Raw genomic sequence first — 27,292 nt, 5'->3', positions numbered from 1 at the left:
TTACCCATGAGCACAACATCCTCTCTTTCCAACTTCTGAAAGCTGGAGAACCAATCCCTCCTAGGGCATACGTGGTATGAAGCACCAGAGTCCAACATCCATTCTGTAGAGTTGGCAACACAAACTGACGACAGTGCAGATAATGAATAGCCCGAAGAATCCGAATCTGAATTGTTGCCACTAGTCTTGACAACATTCACCTCTGAAGCTTGTACAACTTTCTCCTTATTCTTCTCGGCTCGATCTAACTTTGGGCATTCAGATTTCCAATGTCCATCCTCTTTACAAAAAGCACACTGATTCCTACGAATCCCACGATGTGCACCTCTAGACTGCGACCTCCTGCTTCGGTTTGAACGCCATGAACTACTAATGCATCTCCCGATGCCTTCTCGGAGGACTCATCAACACTCTTCCTCAACTCATAATTCACCAACGCTGAGGTCACCTCCTTGTAACTAACAATAGTTCTTTCATTAATCATAGTTAGGACAAAAGTACTATAATCATCATCGGGCAACGAACACAAAAGTAGCATCGCCTTGTCTTCATCCTCAACCATGATATTCGTATTAGCCATGTCTGAAAGTAGCTTTGTGAAGTTGTTAACATGCTCCCTAATGAAAACTCCCCTCTTCATCTTGAACTGATAAAACATCTTCTTCAAGTGAAGCCGATTCTCAATGCTCTTAGTAAGATACTTTTCATTGAGTGTTTCCCACATCTTCTTCGCCGAAGTCTCGTTCATCACATCATAAATAAGATCCGGTGTCAAGTATGACCGAATAACTCCACACGTCCTACTATTCATCTTCTTCCAAACCTTAGCTTCCATCTCGGCAGGTTTCTCTTGTAACTCAAGAGTCTCCTCCAAATTCTGAGCGTCCAACGCATCCATCACCTGGCACCTCCACAAACCGAAATTGATCTTACCATCAAACTTCGGAACATCGATCTTCATGTTATTAATGCTCAAACTATGTATCGTCTTCATAAGAGACGATCCCAATGTGCTTGCTTCACCCTTGTTGTCGATCTAACTATTCAAATAGGAATCCTTCAGCGAATCCTTCAAACAAGCCTCAAGTTGAACCCGAAGTTCTGATACCAATTGTTGTGCGCGGCGCGGAAGCGGTCGAATCACACAATCCAAACAAGAGAGATCACAACCAAATAAACAAGCACAATCACCAATTAACACAAGAGATTTACGTGGTTCGGCAAGTTGCCTACGTCCACGGGGCAAGGAGAGGGGAGTTCTTACTATTAGAAATCAGAGAATACAAGTAGAGTTATAAATCTCTCAGATCAAACCCTAAAACAAAGCTCTTGATCTCTCACAACTCTCCCACAATTGGATGCAACAATTCTCTCTTCAAGGCTGCTCAAAATCGTCCTTGAGATTACCCTAAACAATCAGGTTTTGAGTTATATATAACTCAGAAACAAAACGGGTCAAAATTCAGAAAGCCCAGCCCAGAACATCGACGGTCGACCGTGGCGGGCGACCGCGCAGGGCTCGCGGTCGACCGAATCTCAGTCCCGAGAGTAAAAACACTTACAGTCATCCGCGGTCGACCCGACCGCCACCAGCTCCGACTCCTACTAACCTTCGTGCACGTTCACGGTCGACCGCGGCGGTCGACCGCCAGTCTGCCTGGCTGATTTCTTTGTTGTTTCCTGTAATTCTTCAGGTATGGCATGTATCTAGAAGACCTTTTGTTATAGCTGTTTTATGTATTGTAGAGTTCTTAAAACAACTTCATAGTGACACCTTCTAGATATAAACTGACTGATCACACCGACTGCAAACAAGTTATCTGTTTTAGCGATTGTCAGATAACTACTAGGTGAATATATTGTGTTATGTCTTCAAATTCATTACCAGACCATAAGTTAAGATCATCTTCTATTGGAGTATCATCACCCTTGAGCCTAGCACACATGTTTCTTTAAGATCAGTAGCATACTTTATTTGGGACAAAGCATTACCATGTTTTCTATGTGTAATCTCTGTACCAAGGAAATAATGGGGTTGAGCCATGTTCTTTTTCACAAAATGTTGTTTGACATACTCTTTGGTTTATTCATTCCCGTACTATCACTTTTTGAAAGTAGAATATCGTCCACATACATGATAATAATAACAATACCAGAAGACCTTTGGCGGATGAGGACTGAATGATCAACATGGCTCCAATGGAAACTAACAGTAGTTATAACTTTGACTGAACTTTTTAAACCAAGCATGAGAACTCTGCTTAAGGCTATAGATAGCTTTCTTGAGTTTGCAAACATGTTTCTGCCCTTGAGCAATGAATCTAGGTGGTTGCTCCATTCAAGAGTATGGGAATGCCAAGATCTAAACATGGTGCTAGAATGAGATACCTTTCTAAGGGTAGAGGATTCATGGAAGACAAATCAGGAGGATTTTGCTCTGATTGATGGGTGTACACCTCTATAGGGCAAGTGATGACATGAAGAGTTGCATTAGTAGAACTAGGAGCACATACAGGTATAAAGTAGTAGGAGTAACAGGATAAATAGGCTTAGATAGAAGCACGGAGAAAGACTCAGCAATAGGAGTAGCACTAGCATATATGAAATATGGTTTGTCCTCCAAAAAGGTTATATCAGAAGTGTCTTAAGACTTACAAGAAATAGGATGAAAAACTTGATAAACCTTTTCAGAACTAACCTAGAAAGACACACTTAGTGGCTCTAGGAGAGATTTTATCATGATCAAACCTCAAGATACAAATATAACCAAAAACTCGTGGAGGAAGATAAAACAAAGGTTTGTCTGGGAAAAATATACAAAGATAGATATATCCGGCAAGTACACATTTTAGCATGCAGTTAATGAGAAAAAACACCGTAAGAATCGGATACCCCAAAGATATTTAGAAATATGAATCTGAACATTTATTTCCGAGCAATATCAGGATGTTGTTGATTTTTCCTTTCAGTAACACCATTTTTCTGAGAGCGATAGGCATACAAGCTGTTGGGGATTCGAAATAATCAAATTAAATCCGTACCCTTCCGGATCTTGTGTTTGAGAGTTGAGCAAGAAAGAAATTCACCACAAATCAAAGATAAAAACTTGTAGGAAAATAAACAAGAAAGAACACACCAGATTTAACGAGGTTCGACAACTTGCCTACGTTCTCGGGAGCCACACCACACAATTCTTTGATTAATTAAAGAAGATTACAATGCTTGCAATTGGCCTTTCTCTCTCTCTAAGATTTCTGATCTCAAAGAGCCCTCAAAACCCTTTTTTTCGTGTTCTTTTTCTCTTAAACCCTAGAGGGACGTGTTTCTATTTATAACAAAACACAATCCCAAACAGATTAGGATTCTAAAACGAGTCTGCCACACTCTGGTACAGCATACACCACACCCATAGCAGACAGAGCAGATTCTGCCACACCAGGGTGTGGCAGACACCACACCCATGACAGACAGGACAGATTCTGCCATACCCTGTACCACACCCATGACAGACAGGACAGATTTTACCACACCCTGCATCATACCCATGACAGACAGGACAGATTCTACCACATGGGTGTGGCAGACACCACACCAGGGTGTGGTGGAGTCTGTCTTGCTTATTTTCATGTGGTTGTTGATTTTGATTCTAGGTTTGAGTCTCTACTCTCAAGACCAACACAAGTTTGGTTGAAGAATGCTATTAAATTTACAAAAGGCAAAAAGATTCTTTTTCACATATTCTAAAGCATTATCAGCACCAAAGACATTAAGATATCAGTATAAAATTGTGTTTTTGTTTCTCTATGAAACGATTAAAAAATATGAAGAACCTGAGACCCGTCTTTAAGTAAATATAACCATGTCAATTGAGTACAATCATCAATAAAGATCATAAAATTCTGACAAGCAAATGATGTAGGAACCCGACATCGGCCATAGACATCTGAGTGCACTTGATTAAATGGAGATAGGCTCTACTTGTTGACTTTAATTGAAAAGACATGATGATGCTTATCCGACTCAGAAACTTCACACTTTATGGTCGAATTAACTTAAAGGCATGAGTTGTTTCATCATTTACAAGGAGGATGGCCCAACCTAGAATGCCATCGGGGAGAAGACACGAACAGAGATACTGCAATGCTCAAGCTAACTCAGCATTGACTGATGATGGGTCCTTGTTGTGACGCCCCTGGTTTCAACAAGGCTACAGTCTAAGGTAAAATCAAGAATATCAAACCTGTCGTGCACTACACCGTGCAATAACACGTTTCACCATCATAATTACTATCTCTCTAGTAGAGGAAAAATATCTGAAATGAATACAAGTGTCTCAACGTGGGAAGTCTAATGAAAATAACATTCAGGCACATCGCCTTTGCCAAACTAGAAATAATATCTCAAATGTTTAAAAATATATCTACTGTGGAGTTCTGACGTAAACTGCTAATAATAACTATAAATAGTATTAGAGCAACTCCATCAAGCTACGGCTCTCCGTGCACTTGACTCGTTACCTGAAAGGAGGGAAAACAACAAGCGTCAAAGCGCTATAGCGAGTAACATCTCAACTAACCCCAGGGGAAAGGGTTAGAAGGATAAGAAAATAGCTGTAGATATATATAGATAATCAATCATCGACTGTAAAATGAAGTGGGAGTTTGATATTTAGAAATTTACAACACGAACATAGGTACGTCTCCCGTAGCTCAAATTATAAATATCTAAATACCAAATCCAAACTACAACAGGGAGCAATAACTTCATCTCCAACCATACTACCAAAATATCCCGACTAACGCCAGATACTTATCCAACACATGGACTTCATCTACTATATGTTAATTAAAACAACTCAGATAAATGTCCAACACATGGACTGCATATAATAAATGTCCAACACATGGACTGCATATAATAAATGTCCAACACATGGACTGTAACAGGTAAAAGCCCAACACATGGACTATATAACATGAAGGTCCAACACATGGACTGAAATGGTCGAATGTCCAACACATGGACTGAATGATATGAAGGTCCAACACATGGATTGAAATGAGTAAATGTCCAACACATGGACTGTATGATTAAGGTCCAACACATGGGCCGCAATAAATAAGTGATACGAGTCGCCGTGCTAGCACCTTTGATCGCGGAATTAACAAAGGTGTGTTGAGGAGAAAATAGTAAGAACACAAGAATAACTCAGGTTTTGGCGAAGGAAAATACATTCTCTAGATTATGAATATGCAATTTACAATCTCTCTCTAGAATTGAAGAACAAGCTCTCCAAATCTCAATTACAATCTAATCTTTCTTGATTGTATTCTCTGATTGTTTTAAACCCTAAAACAATCCCTTATATAGGTGTACAAACGAGGGTGGCAAAGTGGTAACCAAGCCAAACCTAAACAGGAAAACGCGTAAACAGAGTCCTTAACGAATCTGAAAAACCCCGATGAGTCGACTCATGATCACATATGAGTCGACTCATGACCTCATATGAGTCGACTCATAACTGATGAGTCGACTGGTCAGAGTCGTTTGCTAACAGGGCTTGATTTCTTGAGTCGACTCAAACATACACATGAGTCGACTCAAACATACACATGAGTTGACTCATAACACATGAGTCGACTCATGAAATGATGAGTCGACTGGTCAGAGGCGATTTGTGACCTAGGCTTGGTTTCGTGAGTCGACTCATGAACATGTATGAGTCGACTCACGAGCTGAAAATTGGATACGTCGATTCTTTGATTCTCTGCCTCGTTTCTCGCTCCAACCTGCGTTCCCTTGTACTATTTGACACCTCTATTCTCATGCTATCACGAGAATCATCTATCCTCAAGCTCCCATGAGGATCGCTAAGTTCCAAAGAGAAGATACACCCGTATCAACAAGTGTCCAACGCATGGACTGCATACTATTAATATCACACAATGAACAGATACAAGTAAAAACATATATACTATTCACTCTCATATCACAGTGAATAAAATCCAAGACTCATGTCTGTAATCAACTAATGTACACAAATCTCAGTGCACAACAATCCCATGTAAACTAAATACCTTGCCAGCCACACAAACGTATGCAATAACATACACATGCACAAAATTTCCCAGCGGTCGACCGCCGTGCCCACAACAGTCGACCGCACAAGGAGCAGAAAGTCTCTGCTCATCTGAACTCCCAGCAGTCGACCGTCGTGCCCACCACGGTCGACCGCGGATGCACACTATGTGGTCGACCGCCGCGTCCACCGCGGTCGACCGCGTAGAAACAGAAACCCTCCTACAGGTCTCTGTCCTACGGGGTTTGATCCAACACTTTCATGAGACAAAAATATATATTAGCAATCCTATAAACGTGATTTAACATTTCTAGAATATGCAACTTGCAATCTAATCACTATAGATAAAAAGAAACCTTTTTAAACACATGTATGCATGTCGAAATATTTGAAAAACAATTATTTTTCTTTCAAAACTCTTGTTAGAAATATTTTCAGATCTAGATCTGCATTAAGAAATTCGTGGGTGATCTTTATTAACTGAAAACTCGTTCTTCTTGCATCATACAATATAAATATCTATCTTTATACATAAAATAGCATTTTAGGCTCAATAAAACCATGTAAAAACTCAATAAAATCGTTTAAAACTTGGGTGCAGAGTTGGGCGAGATGAAACTCGCCTGAAGGGTGCTGATGCACTCTCAAAAACACGCGGGAAAGATCCTCATTCGCTGAACACCACTGGTCTCGCTGTTAGCCCTCCGAAATCCTCCAAAAATCACCCAAAGGAAGAGGTTTAGGATTTGAGAGAGAAGGAGGAGGCTATTAGGGTTTAGACTGGTGAAAGAGGTAGATTTTTTGGTGAAGAATTATATATATGAACCAATAAATTCGACCCAAACCCAACATGGCCCGAAACTGAAAAAACTCAATATCCGCTCGGCGGTCGACCGCCAGGAAGCAGACGAGTTTTTCTGCTCGCCTGCACGCGGCCGCGGAGCCATTATGGCGCGGTCGACCAGACAGGAATTTCCTGCTTGTACATGTTTGTTTGTGTGTTGGTCTTTTCCACTTGATACCTCTCACATATATATACTTGTTTGATCCCCAAATACTTATCACATTCATCTATGATATAAATATATATTTCACAATAAAAACTCATTCACTTTATTTTACGGGGTTTTACACTTGTCAAGATAGTAAAAAGACTTCCAAAGTCATGTCTCGTACAAAGATCGTCACGAAAAATATGGATAGTGTTAGAATTAGTTCTTGGGTTTTCGGGTTAGGGCCCATTAACCCATTAGCCTATTACCCATATGTAACCCTGTATATACCCATGGAGATGAATGGAATGGTAGACTCTCTGATTTTCCTACTTCTAACATGGTATCAGAGCAGGGTCCAAAACCCTAACCCTAGTTCTCAAAAAAAAAAACAAAAAAAAAACAAACAAACTGCTTGTCGTCGTCTGCGCTCGCCGTCGCCGTCGTCGTCTGCGCCCGTCGTCGTCGTCGTCTACGCCCAACGCCTACCTCGCCTTCGATGAAGCCTCGTCGTCGTCATCTGCGCGAAGAAGCTTTCGATGAAGCCTCGTCGTCGTCATCTGCGCGAAGGAGCTTTCGATGAAGCTCTGGATTTTATTTTATTTTTTGTGTGGGCTTGGGCCTTTAATAGTTGGCTGATTTTTGAGAGTGATTTGTTCTGTTTCTTGAGAGCGGAGAGATTCTACAGTTAAAAAAAAAAAAAAAATCTTTGAGTCCTCTAACCTTCGGGTTTATGAGTTCTAACCCTTCGGGTTCCTACATACTAACCTTCGGGTTTTCTATTCTAACCTTCGGGTTCTAACCCTTCGGGTTCCTACATACTAACCTTCGGGTTTTCTATTCTAACCTTCGGGTTCTAACCCGGGTTCTAACCTTTGGGTTCTCTTCTAACCTTCGGGTTTTATCTTACACCTTCGGGTTTTGTATAAGAAGATTACAATTCTTCTACTGCTGTATCTTATTCTGTACAAATGACAGGATCTGATATATCTTCTGTTGCTACTACTATCCCTAATATTGCTGAGACATCTACCCCCAAAGTTGTTTTGGGGACCACTGTCAAGTTAAATGGCACCAACTACCTACTCTGGGCACAAGCCTTTCGCATCTTCATTGGTGCTCAGAATAAATTGGCTCATCTTCTGGCTCCACCTCCCGCATCAACAGATCTCACGTATCCTGCCTGGCTTTCTGTTGACTGTTGTGTGATGACTTGGCTTCTTAATAGCATGGAAGCCCAGATCAGTAGCAGTGTCATGTTCTCCAACACTGCTAAGGAAATGTGGGATAATTTAAAAATCATGTACGGGAATGAGAAAAATGTATCCCGTGTGTTCGAATTGTATGAACGTCTTTTCTCTCTTCAACAAGGCGATCGCTCTGTATCCGAATATTTTGGTGAGTTGAAGAGTCTGATCGATGAATTAGAAATGCATCAGCCCGCCGTTACGGATGCCGCAACACTATTGGGATATCGTAAAGACCTTGCTGTCTCCAAGTTCTTGTCAGGTCTGAACCCTACCTTACAGTCTCAAATACGGGGCCAAATACTCGAGGGAGATACTATCCCATCGTTGACTGCTACATTCTCCAGAGTTATGCAAGTAACTACTGGATTGACTACTGCATCTTCCACACCGTCCGCTCCATCACTTGATCAATCAGCTATGTTCTCTGGGCGTGGCAGAGGTCGCGGTCGTGGTCGAGGACGTGGCCGCGACACAGGAGGACGAGGCACCTTTGGGAGACAGGTTGACTCAGACAAGATTCTGCGTCAGTGCCGACATTGTGGACGGACTAATCATACCTCTGAGAAATGTTGGGACAAATTTGGTCGCCCTACTTGGGCCCAGACTACTGATGTTACACCTCCTTCTGTTAATTCTCTGACAACCACTTCGGCCCCCTCCACTATTCAGATTTCGCAAGCCGAGTATAACCAATTGTGTCAACTTGAATCCTCTCAGAATATCCATTCTGCTACTCATGCATCCTCTTCAGGTATGGATGCCTACATTGCCTCTCCTCACAGACCATGGGTATTAGATTCGGGTGCCTCTTCTCATATGACAGGTATAAAGGATCACATTGTTTCTTTAAAACTTTCTGACAAGTTTCCATCGGTCCGCATTGCTGATGGTACATACTCTCCAGTTCTTGGTGATGGAGTGGTCCATGCTACTTCATCACTAACTCTTACTGATGTTTTATATCTTTCGAAATTTCCTGTTAGTTTACTGTCCATCAGTCAGTTCACCAAACACAACAACTGCAAAGTAACATTCTTTCCCTCTTATTGTGTTTTTCAGGACCCAGCAACTGGGATGAAGATTGGTTCGGGACATGAGAGAGGAGGCATGTACTATTTGGACGATAATATGCCTGCTATTGGTCTTGTTGCAGATAAATCTGATAATCCTTTGTTATGGCATCAACGACTTGGTCATCCCTCGTTATCAAAGCTTCGATCTGTCATTTCTATCCAGTCTTCTATTTCTTCTTTAGGTTGTGAGTCGTGTGAACTAGGTAAGCACCATCGTGCTACATATCCTAGTCGTATTGATAAACGCAGCAGCTCTGCATTTGAGTTAGTCCATTCTGATGTTTGGGGTCCATGTCGTGTACCTTCTGTGAACGGTTACAGATATTTCCTTGTCTTTATTGATGACTTCTCTCGCATGACTTGGCTTTACCTTTTAAAAGAGAGATCTGAGGTTTCCACCGTTTTCGAAATATTTTACAAAGAAATCAAAAACCAATTTTCAACCTCTATTCGTATCCTTCGTACCGATAATGCTTTGGAATACATGAAACATGACCTCTCTCGTTTTTGTGCAAATATTGGCATTATCCACCAAACATCATGTTCTCACACTTCACAACAAAATGGAGTTGCTGAGAGGAAGCATAGACACATTTTAGACGTTGCTAGAACCATGATGGTACATATGAATGTACCAAAGTATTTGTGGTCTGATGCTGTTCTTAGTGCATGTTTCCTGATCAATAGGATGCCCTCTCCTGTTCTTAATGGTAAAATACCATTCACCTGCCTTTATCCTGACAAAAGACCTTTTCCTGTGATTCCTCGAGTTTTTGGGTGTACTTGCTTTGTTCAGGATTTGTCTCCAGGTCTGGATAAACTGTCTCCACGATCTATTAAGTGTGTCTTTGTAGGCTACTCGCGTACTCAAAAAGGTTATCGGTGTTATAATTCATCCACCAGGAAATATTTTGTGTCTGCAGATATAACCTTTTTTGAGTCGGTTCCATACTTCTCATTGACTGGTTCTCCCCCAACTGTCAGTCCATCTGTGCCTCTTCCGTCTATTGCTCCTACTGCTATTCCACTACCTGCTTCGGTTCCTTCTACCGATGGATCTTCTCCAGGACTACAAAATGCTTCCACTATGCCATCTGCACCACCACCACTACTGACGTATTGTCGTCGTTCAAAAGTTCCTGTCCGTCTCTCTGCTCTAGCCGCACAGTCATCTCCCATTGCTGGTCTGCCTCCTTCTACTCCTTCTGATCTAGATATTCCAATTGCTCATCGCAAAGGTAAACGGTCTTGTACTAATCATCTTATATTTGATTTTGTTTCTTATGACCGTCTTACTCCCTCTTTTCGTCAGTTTGTTTTGTCATTGTCCTCTATATCTCTACCCAGGTCATATGAGGAGGCCGTATTAGATCCTGCTTGGAAACATGCTATGGATGAGGAGATGGATGCACTTATTTCTAGAGGGACTTGGGATCTTGTATCTTCTCCGACGGGCGCTACCGTAGTTGGCTGTCGGTGGGTTTATACCTTAAAGTATCGCACTGATGGTTCAATTGATCGTTATAAAGCTCGACTTGTTGCTAAGGGATATACTCAAACCTATGGGGTTGATTATCTTGAGACGTTCTCTCCCGTAGCCCGTCTCAATTCCATTCGCTTACTTTTCTCTATGGCTGTTAATCTGGACTGGACAATGTTCCAGCTGGATGTTAAAAATGCATTTCTGTATGGTGACTTGCAGGAGGAAGTCTATATGGAGCAACCTCCAGGGTATGTTGCTCAGGGGGAGAATATGGTTTGCAAGCTTAACAAGGCTATTTATGGTCTCAAACAGAGTCCACGGGCATGGTTTGAGAAATTTAGTACTACTATATCTGGTGTCGGTTTCAAACGATGTCAGTCTGATCACTCCGTCTTTATCCGGCGTACTACATCTGGTCTGGTGGTTCTGGCAGTATATGTTGATGACATCCTGCTAACTGGGAGTGACCTTGTTGCCATAGCAGAGACTAAGGAGTACCTTTCACATCACTTTGTGACCAAAGATATGGGGAAACCCAAATACTTTCTTGGGATTGAGATTGCATATCAAAAGGACCGTTTACTTCTATCTCAAAGGAAATATGTATTGGACCTATTAGAAGAAATGGGCCTTTTGGGGTGTAAGCCAGCAAACACTCCTATGGAAGTGAATGTGGACTTGTGACGTGATAATAGTCCTCTCCTAGATGATGCAGGCGAATCTATGCCTATGCATTGTGATAATCAATCTGCTATCCACATTGCAAAGAATCCAGTGTTTCATGAGAGAACTAAGCATATTGAAGTTGATTGTAATTTTGTCAGAGATGCATGGGAAAAGAAAGTGATATCTCTTCAGTTCACTCCGTCTTCGGAACAGTTACCTGACATTCTCACTAAAGCTACTTCACCTAATGTGTTTTCCATTCTATGTAACAAGCTGGGCATGATTGATATATATGCTCCAGCTTGAGGGGGAGTGTTAGAATTAGTTCTTGGGTTTTCGGGTTAGGGCCCATTAACCCATTAGCCTATTATCCATATGTAACCCTATATATACCCATGGAGATGAATGGAATAGTAGACTCTCTGATTTTCCTACTTCTAACAGATAGAAATGAGCACAACAACTTAATAATTTGTAATATGACTGATAGAGAGAGAAACTACCAAGAAATTTAGAATGTAAAGGACATGATCAAGAGTTTAAGAGGAAGAAGTTTGAACAACTCCTTGTCCAGAAACATGACGAACAACACCATTGGCAACATGAACAGAATGTATAGATTAGTCTGATGCAAGGAAGAAAGTTACAAGGCTAAGTGTCATGTGGATGTAATCCTAGAATTATTATCCACAGCCTATCTTGGGAAGCAATAAACACAAAATTGCCTGAGGGAGAAGCCTAGGTAGCAGTATGAGATGAATGCCTTTTGATATACTTCTCATATTCCTTCCTTGGAGATCATCACTGCATCAGTCTTAGAGGTATGAAATTGCATCTCTCTAGCATCAGAAGTCGCTTAATTTGCCCATTTAGCTTTATTAAACCGGTCCTCACATTTTAGAGATGTGATTTGTCCTCCCACAATAATTGCATCAATCTTGAATACGATTGTTGTTAATACTCCCCAGCCTATGGATACATCATTGAAAACTCCCCCTAAATCACTACCACATCCTCAGCCTCGACAGGAACCCTATCCCGCAACTTGGGCACGATTTCCCAGCAACAGTAGCAGAATCAAGTGTAGAGTCATAAAGGTGTGTAAAACACAACCAAGGGCACATGTGAAAGATGACATTGTCTCGTCAACCAACAACTATCCATGAATATGGTTGAGATTGTCGTCTAAGTCTTGGAGAGACTTAGCAATGTTGAACTCTTTATTTTTTTTCTTTTTTTATTTCTGAAGATCGCGAGTTACTGGCTGATAAGTACAGAGCTCGTCCTGCATCCCCTTGAAGGAAGGAAAGTGCTCATTGATAGGATGAGCATCTTGCTTCAGGAAGAACTATATATTATAGAGCTCATAGACACAGGAGATATTGGTGTCTTGAGCATCCATCTACTTCAGGACATTTGAGATCTCCTTTGTTGTCTGCAGTAAAAGTACATTGGAGGCAATATTGAGCTCCATTCTGTTAAGGAACCAAGTCATTACGACATTAGTTATCCTTATGCGAGGCTGAGAATGTGACATCTTTGCCATCTGGAGTACAAGAGATGAGATGTGACAACTTTTCTGGTGAACCAAGGAACAAAAGAAATGCTTGAGACGGTAGATTTTAATTTTGACCATTAAGCTTGATTGTGGTCACCAAAGGTACTTTGTGATCAAGGACAGAGGCCACGAGAGTAGACAATTGATACATGGCAAATAGGGAATAGAGAGGCAATGGAAATATAGGCAACAACTGGACATGTAGGAATACACTAGCGATAACAGATCGTGGTGACGAAAGCGATCAGGTAGGCAAACATACAAGTAGGTGTAAAGAGTTTACGTCGTGGTCATAGGGGGGAAATCAGCAACTCTGGTACCCTAATGCGAATAGTAACTCTGACCTGAGTAGTAAAGGAAGAAAAAAAAGGAAAGAGGGGTAGGTTTGGCGGTTTGGGTTTGGGTTTGGGAATCTGCTTTCGTTTATGGCATCAGGAGATAAAGCACAAATTGGGCTATGTTGAGCCTACTCAGATCAGAACTAAAGCTCGTTGATTCTCTTTCATCTATCGGCAGATCGTAAGCAATTTTTCGCATTTCCTGTTGAGATCCTAAGTCTCCAAGTAGGCCCTCTTGGCCACCCACGACCGTTACTTCTATGTCCTGCTTCCTCTGTTAGTGAAAATCTCTCTTTCGCCTTATCCTAATATGATCTTTCCAGGTATTCAATCGACAATATCTCTGAGCTAAGAGAATGAAATTAGGATTCCTTCCTAGAAAGAGTGCTAGCGCTAACCAGGGATAGGAGTCACCTGCTATCCAATTTGTTTTTTTTTTCATCGAGTTGGGGGAAGTGTGATGAATACCAAGCTAAATCCAGCAGCTGCGGACCCATCAAAGTCGAGTGTCCATTTCCTTCGGACTTCTGGAGTCAAGACATGCTCGTCTCCGTTCTGTCAAAGGCATGAAGTGGAGGGGGGTCACTGCGGTTATTCCGCTAGTGGAACAAGAAAGACATGGATGTTATATTCAATACGTAAGAAAAGAATTTTGCATGCTTTCCATATCAACTCAGAGGGGTCAGTGAGCTGGTTTGGTCTATCCCTTCACTTAACTGAAAGCGTACACTCCATAGGGAACTTTTTATTACTCACGCAAAGCGCTACCGCCAGCTCATCATGTTCTTCCTGAACGGTGAGGCATTGCATTCTTCTAGCCGCTGCTTCGATCTAGTGTTAAACTACTACTATTTCTCTTGTCGTGAATGCTAACTCCGCAGCAAGAGTTGAAAGACTGGGAGAGAAAATAAAGGCTGCTTCGGTCGAACCTACCCTTACCTCATTCAGAATAGGAGACTTCCTCATCCAAGCACTCATATAGGTTAGTCGGGATCGTTGCAATTCAGAGGGCTGAAGATGCATTTAGCGCACACCACTCATCATCATTCAAAGCGTCAGAGCCGGCAAGTTAGTACTAGGATGAGAATGACTGAGACGAGCAGTCATGCAACGACTAGGTCGTGTGCTCAGGACAAGGATAGGATCAGCTACGCTCTGATACCACGTCAGAGAAAAGACACCCAAATAGTTATTGAACTATTTGGTGTATTTCCTCTTTAAATAGAGAAAAGGGAATCTTGGATCACAAAGGATTTGGAAACTTGAGATACAAGATATATCACGAACAGTACTGAACAACCACTAAACTGGTATATGGATACGCCCCGGGGCTGAATCATATAGAGCCTAACAGGTCCTGGCCCCTACTGGGTAACCGAAAAAAAAGAGTATTAATATTTGCACTTAAATACTCTATAGTTTCCTGCTTTGCACTTATATACCTTCAATTATTTTTGGTAACACTTATATAACCTGAAGTTCTTAGAACTTGCACATTCATGCCCTCACTTGTTTTTGACAGCACTTACATGTCCTAATTTTTTTTTAAAACTTGCAATTAAATACCATCGGTTACGCAAATGAGGAATTTTTTCCCCGAAAGTTCTTGTGCAACACTATACATACTAGTTTTAGAACTTTTTAGCACTTTGTATTAAAATTTACTATTCAAACTATCATAATTCTATTTTAAAATAATATCTAGATATGTTTAACTTCAAATCTGGCAAAAGCATGTCAGTATCACAGGAGAATTTTCAAAGGGGAATTCTTGCGTTTGCATAACTGAGGATATTTAAGTGCAAAGTGCACGTTTTAAAAACTTCAGGGGTATATAAATGCTACCAAAAACAAGTGAGGATATATAAGTGCGAGTATTAAAAGCTTTAGGGTATACAAGTGCTGCCAAAAACAATCGAGGGTATATAAATGCGAGAGGAAACTATAAGGTATGTAAGTGCAATAAGCTGTTAACATAAAATAATTTTCTAAACTATAAAGGATAAAGTGTAAAATTCTCAAACAAAAAAGAAATTGCTCGTTTCTTTCTCGCAATTATTATAATTTGCATGAGATGGTGATCTCGAATATGGAAGATAATTTTGTGGTTGGTAGACTAAGCATGGAATTCAAGTGCCTATAGATATGTTTATGATTAATGAGGAAGATATAATAAAACAGTTTCAAAAATTGAGGACAAGAAGAATTTTATTTTAAACATTATATTCTAAGTGAAAATATAATTTGAAAGTCTTGTTACATAATGATCAATATGCTAATCAACTGTGCCAAAAAATTATATGTTGTCATGTTTAATTATTTTTCGGACCCCTTTACCAAAATTTCTTGCTCCGCCACTAGACATGCCCACTAACAAAACAATCTAACAAATTTTTTTTTTTAACAATTATCATTCTCACGCACTCTCTATATGGTAAATTTGGCATGCATCTCTATTGCTGAAAAATTGTTACCAGAGTTCTTAGGAAAATATGCCACATTAATGTTACTGCAATGCATCTCTATTGCTGAAAAATTGTTACCAGAGTTCTTAGGAAAATATGCCACATTAATGTTACTGCAGAATATACTACTTTGGTACTAAAAGATACAAACATCTAAATAAAGACGTGGAAGGATCTGACATGCTTGCATCTTGAAGTATAATACAGGTAGCATTAATTACTCAAATATTTTTCTTGCAGCAGGGCTCCAAATCTAGCTCATGTAAGCTTTAAAATGTTTAGTTGGCTATCAATAAGGGCTAATTTTTTTAAAATAATGGAAATGTGGGAAATCTATGAAGCTACGTACTTAATTTTGAAGTTCATACATAATCGAACTCGAAGAACTAAGCTTGATTTTAAAACACTAGGAGATTTTTCTTTGCCTAAAAAGCCAAACTTTTAGTGTTCAAAGCTATTTTGAGTTTGAAAATTGCATACCTAAACCCTTATTATTTGTCTAATTCATGTAATAGTAATATCACATATTTATGACCTCTCTATTTTATCAACAATAGTTGAAGCGGGGATATTGACGCCCTGCAGAGTAGTTCACTAGAATATTTTAGCGACTTATATTTCCATTTAAAGGTGAAAAAACTTCGGAATATATTTTGCAGGCAAAGATGGCGAGGGAGCGAATATTCGAAGAAAGACTTCCGTTGGAAAATTAAATGAAGTGAGCAAGCAAAGTGTGTTCAAGCTATTCTTTAACATAAATATAATCACGGTTAGATTTGGGAAGAAAATGAGAGTTTTCTTTTTTCCCCCTTAAAGAAATGATTCCATTAGTTTTCCAGTACTGTAATTAATGAATTTTTGATGCATAACACTTTGGCAGTATATTGTCCACTTATAGTTTAACTATACTGTTAGACTCATGGCCTTAGTATAGCTGATACTTGTTGCCCTTTAGATGGTCACAAAATAGGTCAGCAGTTTTCCTCAGGAGCTAAAAACTCCGTATAAGCTGTTTGTTTTGGGTTTTTTGCCTCGGGAAGGGGGTGGAAAGCTGCCATTATGGCAGCTTTCTCCCCAAAACGCCTATTAAAGAGGCGTTTTGGGGAGAAAGCTGCCATAATGGCAGCTTTCCACCCCCTCCCCGAGGCAAAATACTCAAAACAAACAGCCCCTAAGTTTCTATGTAGTATATCCTTGAAGCAGGTTGAAACTATATATTGTTAAGGGTTTTTTTTCCCTCCTAAAAACCGCATTTAAATCACGTCAAATTGATAGAAATCACCTTTCGAGTTTTTTTTATACAGAAATCATCTTATGACTGGATTTAGTTTTTAATTCTCAAAATACCCTCCTCATTCTCCCTCCCTTCTCATCCACCCCACCTCCATCCTCCTCCTCCCATTTCCGCCCTCCTCCTCCGCCCAGATCATTCCTCCTCCATTTATCCTCATCTCTATCCTCCACCGCATCTTCTCCCTCCTCCTTTCTCCTCCATCTGACTTTTCACCTTCTTCCCTCCTCTTCCACCTTCTCTCGTTCCTTTCTCGTTCTTCTCATCTCACCCTACTCTCTTCTCCTCTCCCTGATCTCAACTGTGGTTTGCATGGAGGACGACGGCGAAGATGAAGGAGAAGGGAAGAGGAAGAAGGTGAGTGGGGTAGTTAGGGTAGGTGAGGAAGGAGAAGGGAGATGTTGGGCGTTTCGGATAAAAGTTGAATCGGAATTACTCTAAGATATGGTTGATTGAAAGCTAAACCAACTTATAAGGTGATTTCTGTGTTAAAAAAGGAAAGATGGTTTCTATCGATTTGACTTATTTCTTAACATGGTTTTCATGGGGGGGAAACCCTATTGTTAATGTCCAAATTTTCAACCCAAGAAATGATATCAAACCTTTTTATCTTAAACTAGGTAACATAACATTCTTGTGGAAAGCGAAAACGGGAGCAAAACAACAACAGGCCCAGGCCTATTATTGAGGACTAATTTTTAAAATGTAGACCTCGGAGGGAGACATCAGAAAACCCAAAACTAATATGAAAATTTCCAGCTTCTCTTACATGGAGTATTGATTACAATTGTCTTTATGAGTTACAACTTGCAATTACCTTTATGAGTAGGATAATACCGTAGTACTTACAAGAAGAGGGTTAATAGAACTCTGTACTGCATAGAGATATTACAATCTAACAGTTACCATAAGTGTCACACTTTGGGTTTATTTTGCAGGGTGAGATCAGTTCAATACACGTCATCTCACGACGCGCATGCGAGCAGGTTGTCTGAGCTGCACGTGGGGCTGAAATGACAAAATTGCCCCCCATCAAGTCCATATACGGCTCAAACAACCCGCTAGGATGCGGGTCGTTCTGAGGCGATGCTTAGGGGGGTTATTGGTTGGGACATTTTGGAGGATAATGGGATAATGTTGGAGATTCTATTTCATAGTGTTATTCATTGAGACAATGAAACAAGGATAATACATTTTTGTATTATTGGTTTTTGGAACACTAGTGAGATAATTACACCACTTGAGATAAAATTACCCCACTCATATACAAAAATTTTGTCCTAATAGTAAAATTTTACCTCATCCTCCATATTGAAACAATGTTGTTCCACTTTGAAGGCAATTGCGATAATTTTAAAATATTTTTGTATTACTTAACTAATACATGCTAATTATATTGTAAATATACGACATGATATATAAAATATAACATATATTAATATTCTAATAACATAATTTAATAACATATATTAATAATATTATATAATAGTAATTATAGTATAACATATTTATTATAATATTATATAATATTTTGATAACATATATTAGTAATATTATATAATAACATATATATAATATTTTAATAACATATATTAATAGTATTATGTAATATATTATTATATAATATTAGTAATTATAGTATAACATATTAATTATAATGTTATATAATATTTTAATAACATATATTATTATATAATTAATTTATAAAATATTATTATAGTTATTATATATATGACACACTATTATAATATAATATAATAATAACTAATATTAGTAAAATATTATGATATAATATAATATAATACTATAATTTGAAATAATATAATACATTATACAATAACATGATACCTTTTAATATATATTATTGTAATTATCATGTAATATATATATATAATATTATATTTTAATTTTAATATAAAATTTTAAAAAATATTACATTGAATAAAGTAAAATATTATAATATTTTATAAAGTACATTATATCCTATGATACTATATTATAATATATTAAATTAAATAATATATTATTAAAATATTATATTAAATATATTGATATTATATTGTATTAATTATTATATATAATATAACATGCTAATATAATATAACATAATACAATATAATAATTAATAATAGTAATTTGTAAGTATAGTATAATATATTATATTTTAATATAATATAAAATAATATTTATATTATAATAATATACTAAATAATATACTAAACCAATTGGATAAGTTAATTTAAAAGTAATTAATAGATAAAATTATATTTTAATAAGATACCACACCATCAATTATCTCACATGAATTGTCAAATCAAAAACTCAAATTATCCAATTATCCCACTTTACCCCACTCAAAATATCCCAAAAGTGTAAACTTGTTCCATTAGAACAATTTTATCCCTTACTCGGATCAGCTGGGCAATAATCACACAAACAGTAACTTTACCCCACTCAAAATATCCCAAAAGTGTAAACTTGTTCCATTAGAACAATTTTATCCCTTACTCGGATCAGCTGGGCAATAATCACACAAACAGTAAAGCGCCTCATAGTAGATCAGTTGTGCAACTTATGCATTTATGCCGAACTTTTTCCAGATTTAGCAACCAAAATGAACGAGGAGTTCAAGTATACTATAGAAACATGTTTTCACTTTGGCTACATTGCAGAACTTAAAGTCCTAAGATTCAGTCATCCAGAGGCATACGTCTAAAAAGAGAATCAACAACCTGACATCGAGCCACGATAAATAGGAAGAACTCCATCCGCGTTCAAGAATAAAGGCTAAACTCTCTCGAAAATATCCACCTAGTATAAAGATTGCATAGAAGTATAGAACCATTGAGATTTCAACATCTCCAGAAACTCATACTACCAGGTTTGGCGACTCATACGCATAACATTAGAGCATGCACGATGACATAAGTACAACGCCCCGGTTTTTTTTTTCTTCGAACACGTTATACTGAAAAAAAAAGGATCATTCCTTTTTCATTCTGCAAAGGTGCTGTACATTTTAGAAGCAAAAAAGTCAAAATTCCAAACCAAAGATTATGATGATTCTGGATAATTGACATCCCTCTGCTGCTCTGACCTAACTATATGATCCATTCAAAATTTCAAATGTCGTAACATATCCTTTTCTTAACAATTGCATGCAGCTCTTTCCATCTTCATTCTCTGCAAGCAAAATAAAAGTAAAACTACAAGAAGCAATTAATAGATGGATATGCTTTAACCACAATAAATTATAATGAGCTTGGTTTTTATTGAAGGTAAACATGCCGTGCAATAAGATAGTATTGACATTAAAAATTATTAAAACTGCCAAATAACCTAGCAAGTTTTTCAGGATTGCAACTCAACTCAATTTACAGGAACGTTTGTGTCAAATTTGTATCTGAATGCAAATTTGAACATGCTCACACTACAAATTTTAACAAGCTTGTCAAATGTTTAATCATTCATATTGTCAAATATCTCAGAAATTTTATCTGCTCAACAGTCCAAGTTATTCAAGCGGGAATTTTCATATGTTCGTGTTTAAACTGAAATTCAAACGAAGTCACTTTGTCGATTTCTTGCAGGAATGAAAAAACTGAACCTGTCAGATATCCCACTAAGGAGAACTCCCACATGGTTCATGGTTCTTTTTTTTCCTTTTTTCGGGGGGGTGGGGGGGGTTGGGGGGATGCAACAAAAAAGAATGTGTCTCACTTCAGTTAGGATATCATGTTGCCTTGAACCATACAGTCCGTACATCAGAACAACAATAATTTAAGAGAATCAATGAAAATTGTAAAAACTATCTTTCTAGAAAACTTGATATTGATTCAACTTTTCAATGAAATATTGGTCCTTGCATGTCTTTTGACAATCAGATACATTCATGTTCCAAAATATTGACTAGGTAGCGTACATCCAGCATATCAAGGATATGACAGTATAGTCACATGAAACCGTCTGCCTTCGCCAAGTTATAAATAGTATAGACGTATCTCACTCTCAAGGTTGAACAATATTCCAAACCAAATTAAGTTAAGAAAGATGAACAAACAAATATGCTGGTGGAGCAGTTAAGAACAGATGATGTGGACATATAACACTAAAAGATAGGCATTGGTTCTCCAGTTTACGTCTCAGAACCAGTTTTCAGTAACACGTTATAGCACTAATACGCATACATGTCATAAGCTGACATGATAAAGTAGCCAGACACTGGATGTGTGTGTGTGTGTGTGTGTGTGTGTGTGTGTTTTAGTGTGGGGCTGGGTTTTTTTTTTGGTGGGAGGGGGGTAGTTGTTGGGGGCTAGGTGTCAAATCTATTTAGTAAAGTCCCAGGAAATGCACTCTCATGTAAACCTAAACAACCAATAGACAACTGACCTACTCGATCAACAGTAGGTCCCACTGCTTTGATATGCCTGCAAATATCTTCGTGTGTGGCTTATATCCATTGGATAGCTTCCTAGAACACTCAAGAATGTAGCAAATTCCTGTCAAAAGAAGGGGAAAAACAAACCTTAGTCATTGCAATCCTCATTAGCCTTCTGGTTTCTCGAAAACAAAAAATACCTTAAGGTGCCTAAGGGCATTCTGAGCATTTTGTGAAGCCATTGATGCTTCAAAATCAACATAGAAGAGATAATCAAAGTACCTAGTCGATATGAATATACAAATGATGTCAGACCAACGAGAACAGTTGATATATAATAGACATATTGAGGTTATCTCATATACACGGCATGCATATAATACTAGTGTGGGGTATCAAAGTTACTTTAGAGGCCCATTGACTCCTTTGTCAGCTATACGGAAGGGCTTTTTACTCCGAAGTCGACTTTCAATCTATGGTAAAGAAAAAACAAACAAACAAACAAAGTGGTTAAGCAAAATTGTTAAGCCACCCCATCTAACCAAAAAATAACACATTATCATATACAATGTCAAAAGCTACTGAAATATACCTTTGTGAGGTTGATCTCTCTCATGGCAAAAACGGCAAGTGCCTTGAAAAGAACACCAGGCCCTTCTTCTAAGGAGAAAACTATGCTTGTCTGAAATGAACCAACGATAAGCTTGCTGTTTTCAGCAAAATAGCCTTTGATTTATTATGTAATGTACAGCTAAATTTACCTTGAACATTCTATCAATGCATGGAATAATGGGTTCTCGTGCAAGCATTAAGAAGCGAGTGACATTATCAGTATCATCCTGAAGAAGGGATGGAATAATGGGTTCTCGTGCAAGCATTAAGAAGCGAGTGACATTATCAGTATCATCCTGAAGAAGGGAGTGAAGTATTCAGGTAATGATGCAAGTAATTACCACCAAGTGACTAAGGAATTAGATATACCTGAATATGCTCAGCAAGAATATTCAGATCATAGATCTCAGCGGCTAATGCACTTGCAACTGCCCCTGCATCTTGAAGCTTGTTGGAAGCCACAAACTACACAGGACACATGTTAGGTATATCAATATGCAGAGAGGTGCACTATTAAGCAGCATGAGGCATCAATTGGAAGACAAGAAGAGATTGCATATCTATTGACACAATAATTATTTCATGCATTAATCAAACAACCAGAGAATGCCATGACATAGTCACATTAATAAGAAAGCAGATGATAGCCGATGTGTGTTTTCTTTTGTTTTGTTTTGTTTGTTTTTTTTCCTCCTTCCGTTTGCATGTTTCTCCATATAGGGACAAAAGAGGAGTGTATCATAGCACTAAATTTTAGAATCTTACCTGTGCTGCACCTGCTGTATCATCAACAGCTTCTCTAACAACTCCCAACTTCGTTAGTGTGTGCTCACACTGGGCAAGAGCCTGAAAATTTGGCATTAAGAAAGAAGCAATGCTTAAAAACTGAAGTATTTTCAACTTAAACAAATAATATAGTGTGATTAAAATATACTTGTGGATGACTGAGAACTCTTTTCAGGTCTTGTAATTTCACACCATGGTTGGCTAGTAAACAATGTCGTACTGCATATTTCACTTCACCAACAATATGTAATTTATGGCGAAGTAAAAGGTCATAATTGCGATGTATGCTACCACCTAATGAATTTTCTATTGGAAGCACTGCACGATCAACAAGCCAACGTTCAACAGCCTGCACTCAGCATAGGAATAAACTTTTACACAAAAACAAAAGATGAAAAGAGAGGAAAAAATAACCTGCACCGTGTAATAACGCATGTGATCTTATTGATCAAATTATAATCCAGGTTGTAACAAGAAAATAATATGTATGCTTAATAATCAATGACAACTAATAATCTTGGGTCCATAACCATATCCAATAGATGGTTTAGATAGCAATTTATGCACACAAGCGCATATTGAATCCAATTTTCACTATGGCTCTAGATGTTGTTATTGATTTTCTCATTTTCCTCTCAATCCACCACATGCTGCTAGAAGTTAAAAGGACTTATCCTCCAAGAATGGAGGAAATAACCTAGTTGAACAAATTGAATGTTGTAGATCAGGCATGTTGAAGCTGACAACAAAGCGGCTTTTAATGCACACAATTTGAAAATGGTGAGATCTGATTTAACAGACAACCAAAAGAATCAAGTTCATAATTATTTCATAATTCATGACTCTTTCCAATTGGATCAAGGATAAAACAAAGTTTTGAATTATGTATAAAGGTGATTGGGATTTCTTTTGAATCTCTTTATGTTGATTTTTTAATGTGGTGAAATATGGATCTGATGAATGAATTCCCAGCATAGCAGTCTTGGAGGAAAGATAATGTGAGTTTTGGGAGAATGATAATTTGGTGAATGATAATGAATGTATAAAAGTTCAGTTTCCTAACTATATATTATTGGTTACGATGTTCGGAATATGAGAACAAGTATTGAGAGAAAGGAATTTATTTTGCAGATAGACACCCTGAGGGTTAAAAAAAACTTACCCAATTCTTAAATTACGGGGTAATAAGAATTAACCATTTCATTTATATAGATAAACGAACTTGAGCCTAGCAAAGCATGCACATGCTTTACACAACAAGTGTTAGTCTAAGGGGGTGTTTGGTTCAATAGTGGGCAAGAATAGGATTAAGAATCTCATATTTTTTATGGATTCCTAGCTAATCCATAAAAAAATTTAAGACAATTTTATGTTGTCATGGAATCCTTTTTTTTCATTTTTATGTTTGTTTCATAACATGAAAAAATAGAATCCAACTTTATAGAAACCCTCCAATTCCTATTCTTTAGTTTGGTTTGGAATGAGAATAGGATTTGGTCTTATAATAATATAGGGTTTGTGAAGAAACAGAATCGAAAAAAAAAGAAAGGGTGAATAGTACAAATGCGTCAGCTTTCTGCCCCAAATCCGTCCAAATCATTAGGATTTGGGTTTTTATAAAATCACCATACTTTTTCAACTTTATAGATTTCGAAATCTATAAATTTTTGGGGAACCAAATTCAAGAATAGTAAAGAATCTTTTATTTACACTTTTGTCATTGTCAAACCCAAATCTTATTCCTTTTCCATAAAAATGGTGAAACAAACAGCCCCTAAGGGCCCGTTTGGATAATGGAAGTATTGGAAATAAGAAATAGGTTACAGAAGTAACTTCCAAAACTATGAAATAAGAAGTAACGGAAATAACATTTTTTTGTTTGTTTCATATATTTTAGAAGTAATGGAAGTAGAACTTCTTCCTCTTCATTTACTTTTTTTTGTTTGGATAATATTTAGAAATATTACTAGGAAGTAATTAATTCATGTTACTTTTATTTTATTCTTGTTTGGATTGTCATTGAAATAGAAATGTAAATGGAAGTATTATAACACACCACATGCCTCGAGGATTGCTGTACTTAAAAGTTAGAAAGCTTACATCAAGAATAAAACAACATTAATAATTCAAAAGCAGGACAATGTAGAAGAAACACGAGGACTGAACATATTTGTTTATATCTAACTACACAAGCAAGGATTTGACTAACAATGGCAATCAATGTGTCCAAATCGTTAAAAAGTTCTGATTTGAAAACATTCGTTTATATATTTGAGGCAAGCATTGAACATTAAATATTTTAGCAAATATAGAGACACGAGGACTGAACATTAAAGATCACGCGGGTTATACTCCGTTGTGAGGGAGTCAGTTATGAAAATAATCACTTCCTAATTATATATTTGAGAATCTTTTTTTCCTCATGGACCCCACTTTACATCAACTTCCGCCGTATTTCAGTGCATTCGAAGACGGAAAAATATCAAGGAAGTAGATGTGCCACGTAGACGCTACATCATCATTTAAGGAAGTAGCGGAAGTAGTTTTTACAGAGAAACAAACATATATTTTTGCCAAGAAGTAGCAGAAGTAGCCTCTACTTCCTCTACTTCTGCTATTTCACAGTTACTTCCGTACAAACAAACAGGCCCTAAGAGAAACAATGCGAAAAATCAGTAACAAATTTATTACGACTAATTTAACCAATTTTAGATATAATAAATGCGGGGGGAAAAGACAAAACTCACATCAAAGGCACTTTCAAACTGTTCGCAGGGAACCGCCTCACAGTTCGGGTACGCCTTTGCTGCTGCAGATTCACTATAAGCACCAGGAAGACCCTAAAAATCCCAAAATCAATAGAAAAAATATATTAAAAAGAGCTAACAAATGACTAATTGCTTAACAATGCGCTAATCAAAATTGTTAAAGTTTCATACCTGGTAAGCAACTCTGAGCTGAGGTCCATTACCAGAATTGGACAAATATGAACTTGTCAAAGGCCCTAAAAAATAAAATAAAAAATGAAACAAACCAATAAATCCACAAAATTGGAGAGTGGAGACAGATGAAGAGTTTTATTTTCTTTTTGGTTTTCCGATTTTAAACCCATTCTTCTAAACCCCAGCTGATCAATTATTAAACCCAGAACCTGCGCTAATCTGCTATAAAGTTTGGTAAACAGATACAATAATGAATAGATACAAACTATAATTCTCCGCCTTCGGCTTCTTGCCGGCGGGGGCTTTCTCCGCCTTGGGCTCCTCGTCGGCATCGACGGCGACGGCGGGCTTTTTCTCCGCGGGCCTCTTCTCGGCCTTGGGCGCCATTTGAAGGGTTTTTTTTAAGGGTTTTGGAGAGGGTTTTTGAGATTTGGGGAATTAAATAGGGAGCGGGGATGGAGTACGATGGTGGGACGCACGGATTGGGATCCTCTAGTCACCATGTTGGCCTTTGATTGATCAATCGAAGGTTAAGATCGCATTCTTTTCCTTTTATTTTTTTTTACGAGGAGATTATGACCTTTGATTGATAAATCAAAAACCAAAATATCATGAGGAGATTTTAGGAAGGGTACTCGTTAGTAGAGGATCCCAATCTGAGACGCACTAGGGCAGTTTAAGTTAACTCAAAGATGTTAAATTTATCATGCATTTAATATCAAATTTATCATGCATTTAATAGTAAATGCCCTGCTACTTGGCTAGCGGGGGCGTCGCGCAACCAGCATGCCCCCCCACCCGCTACAGTACGACGGGACCACAGCCAAATATCATTTTCCAACAGTAATGATATTTGGCCCGCAGCGTAACGCACAATAAACATCGAATCTTTTCCAGCAAAAGATCGATTTAATCTCTCTGCTACCCCATTCTGCACAATGCGAAAAATCAGTAACAAATTTATTACGACTAATTTAACCAATTTTAGATATAATAAATGCGGGGGGAAAAGACAAAACTCACATCAAAGGCACTTTCAAACTGTTCGCAGGGAACCGCCTCACAGTTCGGGTACGCCTTTGCTGCTGCAGATTCACTATAAGCACCAGGAAGACCCTAAAAATCCCAAAATCAATAGAAAAAATATATTAAAAAGAGCTAACAAATGACTAATTGCTTAACAATGCGCTAATCAAAATTGTTAAAGTTTCATACCTGGTAAGCAACTCTGAGCTGAGGTCCATTACCAGAATTGGACAAATATGAACTTGTCAAAGGCCCTAAAAAATAAAATAAAAAATGAAACAAACCAATAAATCCACAAAATTGGAGAGTGGAGACAGATGAAGAGTTTTATTTTCTTTTTGGTTTTCCGATTT

General features: G+C 38.0%; 2 protein-coding genes across 4 annotated transcripts in view; one reads left to right on the top strand and one right to left on the bottom strand.

The window, feature by feature from the left end:
• LOC109844030 (protein DETOXIFICATION 12-like) overlaps window positions 1-18,446 on the top strand; it is a 37,917-nt gene extending 19,471 nt beyond the window's left edge. For 2 of the 3 annotated variants that reach the window (XM_020413034.1, XM_020413036.1), the window contains one exon: window positions 16,564-16,824. In XM_020413034.1, the coding sequence (XP_020268623.1) occupies window positions 16,564-16,617 (54 nt within the window). In that variant the 3' untranslated portion in view covers window positions 16,618-16,824. Of the gene's footprint in view, window positions 1-16,563; window positions 16,825-18,133 lie in introns of those variants that run through there. The other variant, XM_020413035.1, reaches the window with a different exon arrangement.
• Window positions 19,797-26,826, bottom strand: LOC109844033 (arogenate dehydratase/prephenate dehydratase 2, chloroplastic-like). Its single transcript, XM_020413038.1, has 12 exons — window positions 26,180-26,826; window positions 25,911-25,975; window positions 25,719-25,811; window positions 23,120-23,320; window positions 22,951-23,031; window positions 22,555-22,650; window positions 22,335-22,412; window positions 22,166-22,255; window positions 21,979-22,046; window positions 21,774-21,855; window positions 21,585-21,694; window positions 19,797-20,378 (listed from the first exon to the last, which is right to left on the bottom strand). Exons 1-11 carry the CDS (start codon window positions 26,298-26,300, stop codon window positions 21,593-21,595), a joined length of 1,077 nt encoding a protein of 358 aa, XP_020268627.1. The 5' UTR covers window positions 26,301-26,826; the 3' UTR covers window positions 19,797-20,378; window positions 21,585-21,592.

The sequence above is a fragment of the Asparagus officinalis genome, chromosome 5, assembly GCF_001876935.1.
Source record: "Asparagus officinalis chromosome 5, Aspof.V1, whole genome shotgun sequence".
Lineage (NCBI taxonomy): Eukaryota > Viridiplantae > Streptophyta > Magnoliopsida > Asparagales > Asparagaceae > Asparagus > Asparagus officinalis.
This window is presented reverse-complemented; position numbering and strand designations above follow the sequence as displayed.